This window comes from Clarias gariepinus, chromosome 9 (genome assembly GCF_024256425.1).
Source record: "Clarias gariepinus isolate MV-2021 ecotype Netherlands chromosome 9, CGAR_prim_01v2, whole genome shotgun sequence".
Lineage (NCBI taxonomy): Eukaryota > Metazoa > Chordata > Actinopteri > Siluriformes > Clariidae > Clarias > Clarias gariepinus.
In genome coordinates this window covers 29,914,685-29,931,677 of record NC_071108.1, presented here as the reverse complement: position 1 = coordinate 29,931,677, position 16,993 = coordinate 29,914,685, and the positions used below count along the sequence as shown (strand labels likewise).

The 16,993-nt window shown below is 39.7% G+C and overlaps 1 protein-coding gene across 1 annotated transcript in view; it reads right to left on the bottom strand.

Moving 5' to 3' along the window:
• adgra2 (adhesion G protein-coupled receptor A2) overlaps positions 1-16,993 on the bottom strand; it is a 61,413-nt gene that overhangs the window by 26,781 nt on the left and 17,639 nt on the right. The window contains exon 2 of the mRNA XM_053503870.1: positions 9,584-9,655. Within this exon, the coding sequence (XP_053359845.1) occupies positions 9,584-9,655 (72 nt within the window). The remainder of the gene's footprint in view (positions 1-9,583; positions 9,656-16,993) is intronic.

Genomic DNA, 16,993 nt, shown 5'->3' with positions numbered 1-16,993 from the left:
AGTTGGTCTCTCTCTCTCTCTTTCTTTCTCTCTCTCTTTCTCTTTCTGTCTCGCACTCTTACTTTCTCTGTGTGAGACAATATTAATACCTACTTCTCATTACATGACTTTTCCTTCTATTGTAAAATGATAAAGTTCTCGATTTACAAGGACATTCTAATTGTGCTCTCTCTCTCTCCACCACTCTCACACATGCACGCACACACACACTCTGTCTTTCATTCATACACAAGTGTGTGTTTCCTGTTTAAATCTCAAGTGGTTGGTGTTGCAGAAAGAAAGGATAAAGTAACACACACTCGCATATAGGGGCCTCACACTTATTTCACTATTAACCTTAATATCCTATATGTTAATAACATATATATATATATATTTTTTATAAAAAATTCTTTGATGTGTTTCCTAGAATTTCCTGCTGTACAACCTCTCTCTTAATTATTCTCGTTCTTGTTCTCTTTGCGCTCAGCGTTGGACGTGCTGCTCTCGTCTTTCCACAAACACACACATTAGAGTTTGTTGCTAAACTGCGTGGTAAAGCAGAAGCAGACCTGATAGCTGGGAAACCTATATAAAGAAAAGTATTGTCTGAAAACTCGCTCTTTCTCTTTTTTGGATTTTTCCCTGATTTTCTCCCTAATTTAGTCGTGGCCAATTCCCCCGTCACTAGGGGGCTCCCACATTAAGGCTACTACTACCACTCAGTCGGGAGAGCCTAAGACTATCACCAATTTCCTCTGAACGGACCACATCTTTTTTCGAACTGCTCGCACTGTTAGGGGCGGCGTAACACACTCGGAGGACAGCGCTATCCGCTCCTTCTGCTTGCGTGAGCTCACAGACGCCCCTGATTGGCTGTAGATTAATGTGGGAGCACTAAGTACCTCTCATTCCTACCCTCTGAAAGAGCTCAGCCAATCAGCTCTCTGTAGACCTCCGGCTGCGAGAGGTTATAGCATCACCCGGGAATCGGACTCGCAATCACTGAAGGACCAGAAAACAGTCTCAAAATTTTCCGTCTGTATGTCTGTATGTCCAGCTTTTGTCACCGCATCACGCAAAACTGACTAAACAGAATGTAATAAAACGTTGCCAGTCCTTCGGTATTTGCCCGAAGTTAAACCTGCACCATAGCGCTTTTTCCCTTGAGGTGAGGGACATACACGGCTATACTGGTCATGACACTCGACAGAGCCAATCAATGTGAGACACAGAAACGAATGTAATGCACGTACAAGTGGCAAAAGCCTCAACACACATACAAACACGACGCCGCGACTCCAAAAAACTGGCACGTAGGCTGTGAAAAAATTTTGAATAGAAGGGAAATTTTGAATAGAAGAAATTATGTCCCAGATGATCAGCCAATTTTTAACCTTTTATAACTTAAAACCCATCAATGATTTTAATAAATATAAATATTTTTATTTTTAATAAAAACTTAAACAAGAAACCGCCTGAGATAAACTGACGTCCAGTCACTTTGACTGAACAAATTAAAAGGTACATGTGGCAGATTTGGCAACCGCTGCTACCTGAAAGATGAATTTAAAGACGAAGCGGTTTCGGCACCATCATGACGACAACATCTGGGATTGAGGATTTGATCCACACCATACTGTCTTGGACTAAGGCTTACTAAAAGGTTATACAGCATGTGTGTGAGTGAAGGCTTTATTTTACTCTTTATTTCTTGAGGATAGAATATCTCTAAAATGGGAAAGAAAACATAAAGTCCACGCTCCTAACACACGCTGTGCGTTATTCGGTGACCTCGGGACCTGCAGTCAGTAGCATACATTACAAACGGATGTCATACTCGCGCAGAACCGCATATGGCTGAACGCAAATGTTTCTCATTTACATTGTTATTGCAGCCAATTCCACATGCACACTGGAAGGGTAAATCGACACACACCACAAAGCACGGTCTCCCGAGAACCGAAAACGAATGTTCTTCCCTGTTGATGCATGCAGCTAACATACACACGTGCGGCATGTGTGTGTGTGTGTATGTGTGTCCTTTAAGCCGATTAACAGCTAAAATCTTGAGCACAAGGGCGGTTCCTAAACACACGGGTTTCCCTCACACCTTTAAAGCCGTCAAAGGCGTGGCCTACAAATCTGTCGACCACTTGCACAATAATAAATCACACTCCATATAAATAACTGCTATAAATAGTATCCTATTAAACGGTACACTGCTTTAAACTGAATTTTCATTCAGCTTTTCGATGTTTTTTTGCCGAACTAGATCTACACACATCTGATGCGTGCAGGAGCAGGGGAAAGGGAAAAAAATCAAGGAGATCAAAGCCAGGCAGGAGGACAAAGAGTGATAAACATCAGCGCTAAAGCACAGACAAAACCAGACGGTCTACGGAGAAGCGTTTGCGGCGTATTTAGAGGCTTGAAGCTCCGCCAAAAGAGTCGGAGAGAGATTTCCATAATAGGACGCACGGAGGAGAAAACAGAACGAGGAAGAAAAAAAAGTAACGAGCGAGGAAAAGAGAGGGAAAGTGTGTGAGAGGGAGAGAGAGATAGCGAGGGCGATCGAGGGGGATTCTCTTTATTTCTCTTTATATTGAAAGCATATGTGTTGGAATGATCAATGCTTTGGCAGGATTACTAATGCAAGTGTCGAGCCAATAAGTCAGTCTTCAAATTGAAAAAGACTGAAACACACAACAAAGCTACAGGGAGGGAAAGAGAGAGCGAGAGAGGTGAAAGTCATGAGTCATGAGTCGCAGTAGTCAAGACGGTGTAATGGAAGTCATTCATCCTGGAGTAAGGGATAAATATTGAAATATAGGAGAGGAACACTGAATTTAAACTCAAAGTACTGTAGACGTGGCTTTTTATTTGTATTTTTTAAGAGAGATATGTAAAGAGTGGCACGTTGGCATGTTGGTGCAGGTTCGATTCCCGCCTCGGGTCTGTGTGTGTTGAGTTTGCATGTTCTCTCTGTGCATGGTGGGTTTCCTCTGAGTATTCCGGTTTCTTCCTACAGTCCAAAAGACATTGCCGTTCTTAAATCGACGTAGTGTGCCCTAAGTCTCCTGGGATAGGCTCCATGCTCCCATGAGGATGTGTACAGGATAAAGCCTTTTATATATGATGAGTGAGTGAGATATGTACCAAGAGTTTTCTTAAAAATCTTTTTATCTGGCCATGATATTTTTCTAAACAATTCTGTTTGTTCTATTTCAAAAAAATTATTTAAACAACCTAATTGCTTATAATAAATTACCACATTGCTGACCAGGCGGTCACTAAGGATGAATGAATCAGGCGCTGTAAATGCATTGCTGTAAATGCATAATTTTTTTTTTAGCTAATAAATACATATTTCTTTATCTTTTTAAGTTTTATACTATACTACTCACCTGCAAGAAAGTAAAATAAAAACTTAGCATTTGTATCAGTTTAGAAGTAAATTTCTGTTTGTTATAAATAAAGTCTTCACATTAATTACAAACAAAGATATGTGATTTAATCGATTGTGCAATTGAATTGATCTTTTGGTGGTTTTAAGTATTTTTCAATTCACATTTTAAAAAATATGTTTTATTCGCGTGCATATTGCACACATACTCGCATTTCGAGAGCGTATCGTTTCTTCTTCTTTTGAGATTAAGTGCAGTTGGTGCATCATCGCCGCCTACTGGATTGGTTTAACAGATTAACAGGGAGAAAAGATTATCGCTTTGACATTACTCAAAACCTTTAGTGCTATTGAATCGAATCCAGTCGGAAATGTCCAAGAGTCAAACTTGAGTTAATAGACAGTTGAAAAAAGAATTAGTTATCTAAACTTCAAGAGAGAAAATAAGTTAGCAAACAGCTGTTTACAGCTACTGTAATGTAAGAAAACATTCCGTAGACAGAGCTATTTAACATAGCTATAAAAACAACCATAAATATATAAATGGCATGGTTTGTTGCTCTCTGGTAAATAAAAATGCGACAGTATGCAAACGGATGTGGTGTAAGAGGATTAAAACACTTTGTTATGTGCAAACTAGTCACCCTCAGGGTGTCTAAACCTCAGGGTGTCAGGTCATCACTAAACCTACTACTGTACTATCATATTCCATCACCTTCTTCTTTATGTAATAAATAGTGTGTCAGGGTTCAATTATAAAAAAAAAATAAAAACTTTGTGAAGGTAGAAAAAACTTCTTTTTTAGGCTCCTACTCCGCTTCTCGATATTTCTCTCTGCTCTAGCACGTCAGAGCCAGTAAAGGAGGAACTCGATAATTTGCAGATGAGTTGATTCAGGTGGGTTCGATTAGGGAAAAATGATGTGCTTTGCCAAAGCGTAGGAGCTGGAGCTCTGGGAGTGTGACCCACTGACACTGACCTCACTCGGGTCATGCAGGGAAAAGTGTGTTTGTGTGGCTTAATTGGTGGCTTGTGTGGCTTAATGTGTGCATTAGGCATGTGCATCTGCACTAATACTCATCCACGTTTCTATATAACGACTTAACTGTCGTTTTCCTGATGCTTCAATTAACTATAACTACACTTAAGGTAAGATTAGTAAGTTAGCAATGCTGATTATGTGGATAAAGTAAGATGAATAACTAAAAAAAAAGAAAGAAAGAAAGAAAAAAAAGTTTGTTTAGATATCCACACATGCAAAAGTTTTGGCGCCTCAACAGTGTTTGTATGGCTTCATTTTTCTGTCTCTATGTGTGTGTGGATTGTGGAAAGTTGTAAATCAGCCTCCACTCATGCTCCCCTTGTCCCTCCTGCTGTTTTAACCACTAACCCAGGTATGGGATCTGATTTGTGACCTCAGCTCAGATTTCTCCCTCCTCAACCCCTGTAGCTCCCCGGAGGGCGTGTCTGCACTTAGAAAAACAAGCACTATTAGATCTTTTTACCCCAAACACCTCTGTTTTACATGCACACACACACATATATACAGTACATATATATAAAATTACACATATGATATTAAGTGATTAAATAAAAACAACAACACCGGTCAGTTAAGACACAAAGGTCAGCTGTTCTGGAACAGTTCTTGTAAAACCCATCAAGCACCATGATGAAACTGGCTCTCATGAAGACCATCTCAATAAAGCAAAACCAAAACTTACCTCTGCTGCAGAGGAGAGATTCATTTAGAGTCACCAGCCTCAGAAATCACCAATTTACAAACAGCACATGAAGGATTTAAAGTAGCAGAAACATCTCAACATCAACAACAAAGGAGATTATTGCATATTTTGGACGCCTTCCGCTTTGTTTTACAATGTAAAAATAAATAAAAAAAAGTCCAAGTGTTTATGGAACAGTTCTCCAGGCTTCCTGAAGGACTTTTTGGCTCTTGTTTTTGGCAAGGCTTGCCTTTTTGCTTGTCATTTTTAGTCCAGTATCTGTACCTGACCGTTATCAGAAGATTGTTAAATAATACTGAATGCTGAGTGGTCGGATCAGATGAGAGGAGAAATGAGGTTGCTGCTGAGGAGGTTACATAAGAGACCCATTTTTAAATGATATCTTTAGGCGTGATTTAGGAGTGATGTAATTCAGCGTAATGTAAGGATACTGTTATTATTTTAAAGTTGATTATTTTCCAGTTAAAAATCTTTAAAAGAGATTGATTCATCATATATTTTATTAATTTCTTACTAGGTTTGCTATAAACATTAATTCCCTCACTGTGCTCTTCTTTTTCTCTCACGAAAACAGCTTGTCATGTTCACAATTTTGTAACAAAAAAATACAACTGTGAAAACTTTTCCATTGTGGAAAACATATAACTTTGATTGTTATAACGCGCTGACAGTGAAGACTCTTTGCATAACACCATATCAACGCATTAATGAGGAACATTACTATAAACCTTGGAGCTGGAAATACTGTCTTACTTAAGATGATTGTTAAAATGTCATGCAATATCTTAGAACACCACACTTAGAAATAATAATAATAATAATAATAATAATAATAATTCATACTAAGCATCACATTCTTATGTGGACCAGCAAAGGGTCCCCACATTTTTAGAAGTCTTTCTCATGTAAAATTTGGTCTTCAAAACGACAGGAAACATCATGCAGAGGTCAGAGCTCATAAATAAAGTGGCCTGTCTAGATTAAGGTGTGAGTTGACTCTTTCTCATCCTTCTCTCTCTCTCTCTTTCTCTCTCTATTAGACATTAACGAGGGAGCAAGACTTAATTAAGACAAGAAAATCTGCTTCTCATTCCGAACAGCTGCTCCTGACCCAGCCCAGGTCATTAAGTTGGCTTTTTTTTTTTTTTTTTGCAGCTGCTAATTTCCTGCCATGTTTTTCCGCTAAAGCTGGTACCTTATATGATGCGAATAACCAATTTGTAGTAGACATCATTTTGATGATCAAAGTCATAAGAAGTTGGCGATACTGTAAATACTGTGTGCTGTTGATGTATACTATAAAGAGAACATTTAAAGGCATTTACACCATGGTTTTGGTGAGTCTGATTGTTAGAAGAAGTTGTTTAACTGTATATATAACAGAGCAAAGTAACTGTAGGAGAAGGAACTGTCTATGTTGTATGGCCATGACGCGTAGATAATCATTGGCAGCCTACTTCTTCTTCCCCTTTTTCACCTTCCTGTTCAACTTTTTGGTCAACTATCACATCAAGTTCTAATATATGGCGATCTAAGTTGAGTTTTCTCTCATCCTCCCTGCTGAAACTAAGTCTGAGCACTTCACCTAGGAAAAAACCTACATGAACAGGGACTAAACCGAAAAGAGATACGTCCCGAGCAACAACTGCACTGCACTGCGCAAGCTGAAAGCTGAACAAAGCCAGACTTATTATGAAGTAGGTATTTTTTTCCAAAGTCATAACTATGACCTTAGTCTACATCTGCATTCTCAGACAAGAACACACTGCATATCAATATTCACTTTTTAGCGCACACTTATTAACTTTCCGTCTCTCCCCCTTGAGAGAATCCTTATTGCTTTTTTAGGACTTAGCCCAATACTGTATTATCAATTTCAATAAAGTTGCATTGACGAGACCTTCATGCCAGAAGAATTGCATCAACACGATTGCTCCTTTGCAACAAATCTTTCCAGAATCCTACCTCACGCTATGAGTCCACTCACTGCATACTGCATAGGCACTCTTTATGAAGCCCACATGTGACTGGATAAACAAGTTAGCAACCACCTGGATAAGTATTCTGTAAAGTTTTAAATCCTTGCAAAGCTAAACCCCTGTGGGGGAATGTCTATAGACCTTACAACAAAGTGTATCCAGGTCGGAGTGGTTTCCAAGAAAGGAAAGAGAACTATGCAAAGCAACCTTGTGCTAAGAGTAGACAACATGGCCACTAGATTCCACCCCATTTCAGTTCAGAACTTGAATCAGACATACGCATTCTGGACATGACTTGGATTGTTTTTGTGTGGTAGCTTAGTGACCAACATGTGATTTAAAGGTACCTTAGGGACTTTGTCCCTGACCTCCATGTGATTTTGGTGGTACCTTAGGGACCTTGTACCTGACCTCTATGTAATTTTGGTGGTACCTTAGGGACTTTGTACCTGACCGCTATGTGATTTTGGTGGTACCTTAGGGACTTTGTCCCTGACCTCCATGTGATTTTGGTGGTACCTTATGGACTTTGTACCTGACCGCCATGTGATTTTGGTGGTACCTTAGGGACTTTGTACCTGACGTCCATGTGATTTTGGTGGTACCTTATGAACTGTACCTGACCTACATGTGATTTTGGTGGTACCTTAGGGACTTTGTACCTGACCTACAAGTGATTTTAGTGGTACCTCAGAGACTTTGTACCTGACCTACATGTGATTTTGGTGGTACCCTGGGGACTTTGTACCTGACCTACATGTGATTTTGGTGATACCTTAGGGTCTTTGTACAGTACCTGGCCTACATGTGATTTTGGTGGTACCCTTAGGACTTTGTACCTGACCTACATGTGATTTTGGTGGTACCTTGGGGACTTTGAACCTGACCTACCGTATATGTAATTTTGGTGGTGCCTTAGGGACTTTGTACCTGATCTACAGTCAATATCACTATATTTGTGATTTGGGTGGTAACATAGGGTCTTTGTACCTGACCTACATGTGATTTAAGTGGTTGCTTGGGACTTTGAATCTGATCTATATGTGATTTGGGTGGTAACTTAGGGACTTTGAATCTGACCAACATGTGTTTTATGTACTAGCTTAGGGATGTTGTAGCTGACCTACATGTGATTTTGGTGGTACCTTAAGGACTTTGAACCTGACCTACATGTGATTTGGGTGGTAACTTAGAGACTTTGGACCTGACCGACATGTGATTTTTGTGATAGCTTAGACTTTAGACCTGACTTAGATGTGATTTGGGTGGTAACTTAGGGAATTTGTAGCTGATCTACATGTGATTTTGGTGGTACCTTGGGGACTTTGAACCTGACCTACCGTATATGTAATTTTGGTGGTGCCTTAGGGACTTTGTACCTGATCTACAGTCAATATCACTATATTTGTGATTTGGGTGGTAACATAGGGTCTTTGTACCTGACCTACATGTGATTTAAGTGGTTGCTTGGGACTTTGAATCTGATCTATATGTGATTTGGGTGGTAACTTAGGGACTTTGAATCTGACCAACATGTGTTTTATGTACTAGCTTAGGGATGTTGTAGCTGACCTACATGTGATTTTGGTGGTACCTTAAGGACTTTGAACCTGACCTACATGTGATTTGGGTGGTAACTTAGGGACTTTGGACCTGACCGACATGTGATTTTTGTGATAGCTTAGACTTTAGACCTGACTTAGATGTGATTTGGGTGGTAACTTAGGGAATTTGTAGCTGATCTACATGTGATTTTGGTGGTAGCTTAAGGACTTTAGACATGACCTAGAGGTAATTTGGATGGTAATATAGGGACACTAGACCTGACATGCGTGTGATATGGATGGTAGCGTAGAGACATTGGACATGACATGAATGTAATAGTATCTTAGAAAAATTGAAACTGACCTACATGTGATTGAAGTGGTAACTTAGGGATGTTGTGGCTAACCTACATATAATTTTAATGGTAGCTTTGGGACTTTAGACCTGACTTAGATGTGATTTGGGTGGTAGCTTTGGGACTTTGGACAGGACCTAGAGGTGATTTGGATGATAATATAGGGACACTAGACCTGACATGCATGTGATTTGGATGGTAGCGTGAAGACATGAGACATGACATGAATGTAATTTGGGTGGTACCTTCGGGACTTTGTCCCTGACTTAGACAAGGGCAACAACTGAAGGAATTTTGGATCTGAGTTGATTTAGCTTGGGTAGTACCTTGCAGACATTCCACCTAGACTCGCCTTGGACTTAAGGTGAAGAAATACAACATCCAAAACCAACATAAAAAAATAACTAAGTATGGGGTACTAATTCTTGATCTAAGCCCAGTCTCTGCAGGCTGTGGCTTGAACATAGGGCTAAGATCCAAAGCAAAGATGGAACAGATCAAAGCACATCCACAAAAAAAACTGTGTAAATGAGAATCAGGATGACGATTAAAGACAAAATGACTAGTGACTTACAGTTTGTCCAGCAAGTACAAGCCAGCAAAGGAGCCATTTCTCAGGACTCGGATGCGGTTGTTGCTTAGGTTTCTGTAAGAAAAAGCAAACACAATATCCTTTTAGACTTAAAAGTTCTCACGAATGTTCGCACAGAACCTAAAAAAATAAATTGGCAATACCGAATCCAACATAAATATGCTTTTGGAATACAATTGCTCAAACTATCGTTCTCAAGCACACACCCTCACATAAAACTTAACATAAGCACCCACACACACTCACACATGGGACCAAGACACACATGGGTGAATCCAATAAAAACATAACGGTACAGTAAACACCCTTGCATATTTGTATTTCATACATATGAATTAGTCTCTCTTCGTCACACACTTGCACAAAGGTTTCCTCACATGCATTCGCTGCAAACGTGTTGTGTATACGGGCTAAGGTCTGCTCCTGTGTATCCAAGAAATGCCAGGGAGGAGAAAAAAAAAAAAAAAAAAACAGAACCCAAACCAGACCAGAGACCACCAGCTACGTTAGACGCAACTCATCAGTTTCCACTAGCACATAAAACAACAAGGAGTAAGTGGAACGGCTTTAATGAGCAGAGACATTCGAGTGCCAGGAGACTCTTATGAGCCATTTAGAAGATGTACAGGATATCGGGGACTTCGCATAAACACTCAAACAGACCTTAATATTGTAATAAGGTCCAAATATTTGAAAAACAAAGAGGCAGACCAAAAGAGAAAGCATGAGATAGGAGAAAGAGCATATGCTTGGTCTACCGTTGCCAAAAAAAAAAAAAAAAACTGCAGTGGGATAAACAATTACATGCAGAAATGGAGAGAGGGACAGTAGCCAAACGCACGTTGAATAAACTCGAGAGTGGCGGCGGCGGCGGCGACCACATCAGCTCCGGTTAATAGAGCAAGCTGCATCCAATTAATCTTCCCAGCCCAACAGGAGGATGGAAAAAGAGGGGTGAAGGAAAGGGAAGGAGGGAGAGAAGGTGGGAGGGAAGCCGTAATCTTGATAATCACTCTGGATACATTTTTACATCAAAAGGAAGTCGGCGTCCACATCAAACGTGTGGCGCGGCTATTCGCCATGACAATTATCCCTCTCGCCGGTGACTAATGGCCTTAAGAGAGGGACTGCGGTTATCAGGGGTGAGAGAAAGAGACTGAGGGCAAGAGACTTATACACAAAAATAGAGACTGTCTCCCACTCTTTTATACACACAAACACACACACACACACACACACATTAACACACTGGAGTTATAAGTGTCTGTCACAATTGCCACTCGGTAACTGGCTTTAATAGTGTTTTTCTGTGTCTAAGGTGACAGCCTTTAATAACACTCCCCGACACACACACACACACAAATCTCCCTTAAACTGCCCCCCTACCCCACCTTTTCACTGAGCCCCTTTACCCCATGGGGCTTAATTGGCTTTAAATGCAGTGTTTTGAGACACAAGTGTGTTTTCAATCTACATGGCGGAACGCAGTGGCAGCATGTAAAAAGCACAGGAGTGTGTGTGTGTGTGTGTGTGTGTTTGTGCGTGTGTGGGTGTGTGTGTGTTTTCCTGTCTGCATATCGCTTGTTAAAATTTATAGGAGCAAAATCTGCTGTCCCAAGCAAGTCATTATCAAGACATTGGATTCTTCTCTAGCTGGTTTTTCAAATTAGAAGCTTGTGAAGGATGACGAATCAGATCACGCTCCCTCAGGCACGAGCAGCTTACATCGGATATCTTTTTAAAAGAAATCATAAAAAATAAAAAAAAAGAATTTTTTTTCTAGTCATCAGCTCTTGAGATGTTTTAATACAACATTGTCGACTGAATTCTTCAGCCTTATTGGTGTGTGTGTGTGTGTGTGTGTGTGTGTGTGTATGCGTGCCATGCGATGGATTGGCACCCCATGCAGGGTGTAGCACACCTCATACCCTAAGTCTCCTGGAATAGGGTGCAGGTCCCCGTGACCAAGAATACAGTACAAAGCAGCATAGACAATGGAAGCTTCATTTTCTTCCCTGAAACTCGTTCTGTCTCCTGATGTTAACCCCACGTGGACGCAAATGTGCACAGAAAGAATATATCTATCTAATCAGATCAAGTGTTTCCACAGCTAATATTTATCTACTGAATGGATTATCAAAGGTGTTATATTACTTCTCTCGTTCTAATTCATTCAAATAAATTAAAACACACACTGCAAACACGGATAAACTGTAGGTAAATGATAAGATAGAAAAACTAGAGCTCAAAGCTTTACTTATCTTTAGCAAGCTTAAAATGTTAGCTAATTAGCAAGCTGATTCGACTCCAAAGAAAGGAACCTCCACGATGCTGAGGTGTAAACAATGATCTCAAACAAAACACCATCAAGAAATGCTTCCCTGGGATGTTCCTCATGAGAGCCAGTTTCATCATGGAGCTTGATGGGTTTTGCAAATGCTCTTAACAATACTTTTCCAGAATAGTGACTGACGGGTGCTGTTCATTACGTAATTAATTAATTAATTCACCGTTTTGAAACCTTTAGTGGTTTAGAATGCAGAAAATAAATCCATGCTCTGTGTCCGAACTTCCGACCGTAAATCAAAGAAAATATGCAACACTGTATTGTAGCTAACATAATGGGAAAGTCTTAGCTACAGTTAACTAGTTCAGGTTTGAAACTGAGTGAGTTATTGAGGCGGGGGAGATTCTTCGTTTGTATGTCTTTTCTTTTCTCATCCTGACGCTTTTTCCGTTTGTGACAGTAAGACGTCCTAATGCACACACACCATCATTTATAAGTCATCTCTCTCTCTCTCTCTCTCTCTCTCTCTCATATATAGCAAAAGAGAGAGGTTTTTTTTTTAAACAAAAATTCTAATGGTTCTTTGAAGCATGGATAGAAGCTGCAAAAACTTAATACAGAGACAGCTTTCCCATCGCAAGATGGCTGACTTTCGGAAGGCAAAATCAGTTCCAGCAGCAAAATGCTGCTAATCAGTGTCAGAAACTGTGTTCATTAATACAAACCTGTGAAGTGGTTTCAAGATCGCAACTGAAATGAAGTGGTTTTGTGAAAAAAATAGTTGAAATTGTTGTATTTTTTTAAAACAACCTAAATAAGGGCTTTCCTGTTAACGGTAGCACATTTGCTCCCATTAATGGCTACATTTCCTTTGATTAGCATTTGGTCACCATGCTCTAGGAGATCCTTGTGATTACAGTATCACTTTAACATATTTTCATAATTGGGTTTGACACTATCTCTGTTAGGATAAGAAAACAGACAGACAGACAGACAGAATGAAGGAGATCCCTGGCAAAAAACCAGACCGCCTAATTGAATCCAGAGCTGAAAGAAGTACAGCGATGAGTAAGAAAGTAGGCCTAGCATCTAGAAAATGAATGTCCATACACACATCTGAGTGCACTATGAATTCTTAAAACCCTCTGTGATCCTTGTGACATTTATAATAATCCGTGTTTGTGGTGTCAAAGATTAGCATTAAGGCTATTCCAGGACGTACATCTGCAATCGAGTGAGTCTGTTTCCGACCTAAATGAAATACAGCCGTTCCAGGGATGTGCACTTGATGAGGTCCACCGCTTCAGTGAGAACAACGCGCAGCAGCGTTCGCTATCAACTGCACACAAACATTACAGACCCTCATACATAAGCGCACAAACGCACATCCGAACACACACACATACACACGGACGAAAATAGGCGCTGCACCCGTTCAGGCCAAACAGGAAGCAGACAAAATGAGCTGTTTATATGCAGCCCAGCTGCCTGGGGTCAGGGGTCAACCTGGGAGCACTTCCTGCAGCAAAGCATGATGGACAGGCGCAGAGAGGAAGAACAGGTGGACGGCAGAATTGAAGGAAGGGAACTTTGAGTGGAGGAAGGGATGATGCAGGAAGGAAAAAACAAAGAGCCAGAGATGTTGGACAATAACATGGTTGAGACAGTGCTGTGCAAAAGTTTTGAACCCCCTTGTTTCTTCATATCTTGCTTCCAAAGAGCCAGACTTTCTTCTTATTTTTTTTTATATACTCTTGATGAATAGCTCTCTACGCTTCCTGAAGGACTTTTGTTGCCCCTTAGTCCCTGATCAGTTTCAGAAAATTCTCAGGATTTTTTTTTTAATCCACACAGTGACCTAGGAATCATTTAAGCATAAAAACATCTAATTCAAGACATAAACCAGTGAGAAAGAGGTGCAGATGATCAGGCTGGTGAATAGTAAACTAGTGATGCTGAATGCTGAGTGGTTAGAACAAACAAGAAGGAAATGAGGCTGCTGCTGAGATTATTATATGAGCAATTACTTTTTTTTAATTTAACAGTTATGCACTTCGTAGGATGTACAACAATTTTTTATTAAAGTTTATTTACTAGGAAGAAATAGGGGGCGTTGGTGGGGGGCAGTGTTTTCGTCCGGCACTAATCCAATACTGCTTAGTGTTCTGCTTAGAAGTAAATCAAATTTGCACAACTTAATGTGACTCAGTTATTTCATGTCCTAGTCTGGTTCAGGAGGTGATGTTTGGACAAATTACCTACTTTTACCATTACTATAGATGCTGATCAAATAAGATAAGATGTGCATTTATATGCTGAAATCTTTTTTTCAACCCAGATGCCCATGTGTGCCTGGGTACTGATGGCACTGTGCCTTGTTTTACTCCACCCTGCCCTATGTTTCCCTCAGCTTGTAGTGGGTTCAGCTCGATTTGTCTCCTCTGAGTCACAGAGGTCAAGATGCTCACACTGACATTACCCTGGCTTTGCTAAGGGCTGAAGAGAGGAGTAGAAACCATGGAAGAGGAAATGACAGTGGCAGCCTGAAGAGAGAAATACGTTAAAGCCGCAAGACACTAAACCATCCGGATATAAAAAAAACACACAAAACCGTATAATACTGTCTAAGTAGCAATAATAATCCCATGAGTTAAAACAGACATGGTATGTTAAAATAAAAACCAATATTATGTGTTACATTTGCACTTATATAAGCGTAATAGAGTGTCTCATTAAAATGAGCCTCCGTAACCTGATACTACAGTTGCCCACAGAGGCAAAACTCAAGGACAAGTGCAAGGGCCCCCACGGTCAAGAATGTAGCCTGCAAATGAGCCTCATTCGTGTCGGCATGGTTGAAGAATAATAATAAAGAGTTTTAACTTAAACATTTTTTTTTCTTTCCTGACACACTTTTAAAACACTCACAGTAAAATCGAGTGCAAGTGCGATATAATTTTTACATACTGTAGGAAATGCTGCTTAAACATAAAGAATTTCCAGTCTATTATTCACAATATGCTCATACTGAAAATGCATTTAAAGCATGCACTAGTCTGTTGTAGAAGAGTAATGATTCATAATCCTACCGTCCAGTGTCCATACATTTCTCCCAAAGCTTTTTTTCCTTGTAATGTCTCATAGAGATTTTCTTTGCCGTGGTCACCGTTGCATTGCTAATTAAGGATCTAATGCTACTGCCGTTGCTATGCAAACAATCAATCTGAATTTGAATGAGTTGTTTGGGGTCAGTTTGGGGTGTTTGGGCTGCTGTTTATCTAGTGTGCAGCAACCCTCACAAAAGCAATACAAAATGTTCTAATACATACAGTATCATATGTCATGAAAACATATTTAGGTATTTGTGGTATGACATTTCAGCCATGTGGCCCAGTGCTACAAGGTAAATTGTGATCAGGAGAGAGTCCAAAGGCGTTTCAAAGATTTCAAAAAGGCGTTTATTTCAAACCGGGACTTAGAATAACAGACCAAATTTAATGTATGCAAGTAAAAAAAAGAAATAGCTTTATTTCTCTGTATAATCTCCTACTACAATAATGTGCATATCACTAGTGCTTTGATACCAATAAGTTAAAAATTTAATTTTCATAATAATTCATAATCAGACTGCCTGCTTCACATTTGAAACTCCGGCCTCCTTTAATGGCCCAAAGATGTTAAAATGTCCTCAAGCCAGGTCGGGACTGTACAAGGGGATGTGGCAATAACTCCTGGCTAAGCTCCTGTAATGCGGAAGTAATCATGTAAATAAGAGCAAAATAGCTTTATACTGGCTTTTACTGGTGCGATTTTGAAAATGTAAGCATACAGGGTGATTAAGCTCACAGATCTAGGAAAAGTCATGGAAGGAGGGTCCTGGAATTTGATCGAGTGTGAAGTTTTTTTTTTTTTTACCCCCTTGCGGTCAAATGACAGCTGCTCGGCGCTTCTAGTGTTAAATGATTGTCGTACATTTTTCACAGAAATATGCATCTTTATAAAATCAGTGCTTTACTTTTTTTACAAGCACAGTAACGCCACGATAAAACACTGTTTCAACTAGTCCCGGTTCGACTTGAACACAACACAAGGTTTTACAAGGTTAACATTTGTTGATCAATCCATCTTTATGACATCTATGTATTGTGTGATTTGCTGTAAGTTAGAACCAAGGCTTTCATGGCTTGGAGAATGTTGAAAAAAATGTGCAACAAAGCAGAACTTAATGATGCTGCAATTATATCACCCACATGCACTCGCATTACAGGCTCAACGGAGTTAATTTAAATGAGGTGAAAATGAGACACAATAGGCCACCCGTATATGTCTCACATTTGGCATATACAGGTTAAAATTAGAGCCTTTGGTTAAAAAGCTAAAGTAGCCTAAATAAACCCCAGCATGTTACAATGTGCATCTATAAGTTAGCACAAGTAATGTGGTCGGTAATTTATCATGAGACCCTCCAGCTGATCATATACATCATTCAGGGTTTCTCATGAGACTCTATTAAGATAACAAAAGCCATAATTTTTTCCCAGACAGTTTTTTTTTTTAAATTGAAGCCTGATTACCTGAAATTGTTTTTTCCAAAGTTAGAGACAATTAAGGGCATTAACTCACAACAAAGGCACGATCACGGGCAACGATTGAGTTTTTTTTGCTGGTACGAGCTGTTTAAATGAAAACAGGTTAAGGGAAGGAGTTGGAGTTCACTCACAGACGTGCATTATGGGTTACAAAGTCTCACTGTAGTGCAACCTCAAATTGTATAAGATTTTGTAAACAGAGTTTTTTTTTACTTTTTTCTGAACTTTCCATGCACAAACATCTTTATTACTTATTTAGTGAGTTAGAAAGGTTTAGATTTAATGTATTCATGCAATATTTAAAATTTTGTTCTATAAAAACAAATAAAACAATTCTGATAATTGTGGTTGATGAGCTCCAGGGGGCCAGGGGTAGCTCAGTGGTTAATGCATTGGACTACGGTTCGGAAGATCCCAGGTTCAAATCCCACAACCACCAAGTTACCAGTATTGGGCCCTTGAGCAAGGTCCTTAACCCTCAACTGCTCATATGTGTAGATAAAAAAATGTGTAGAT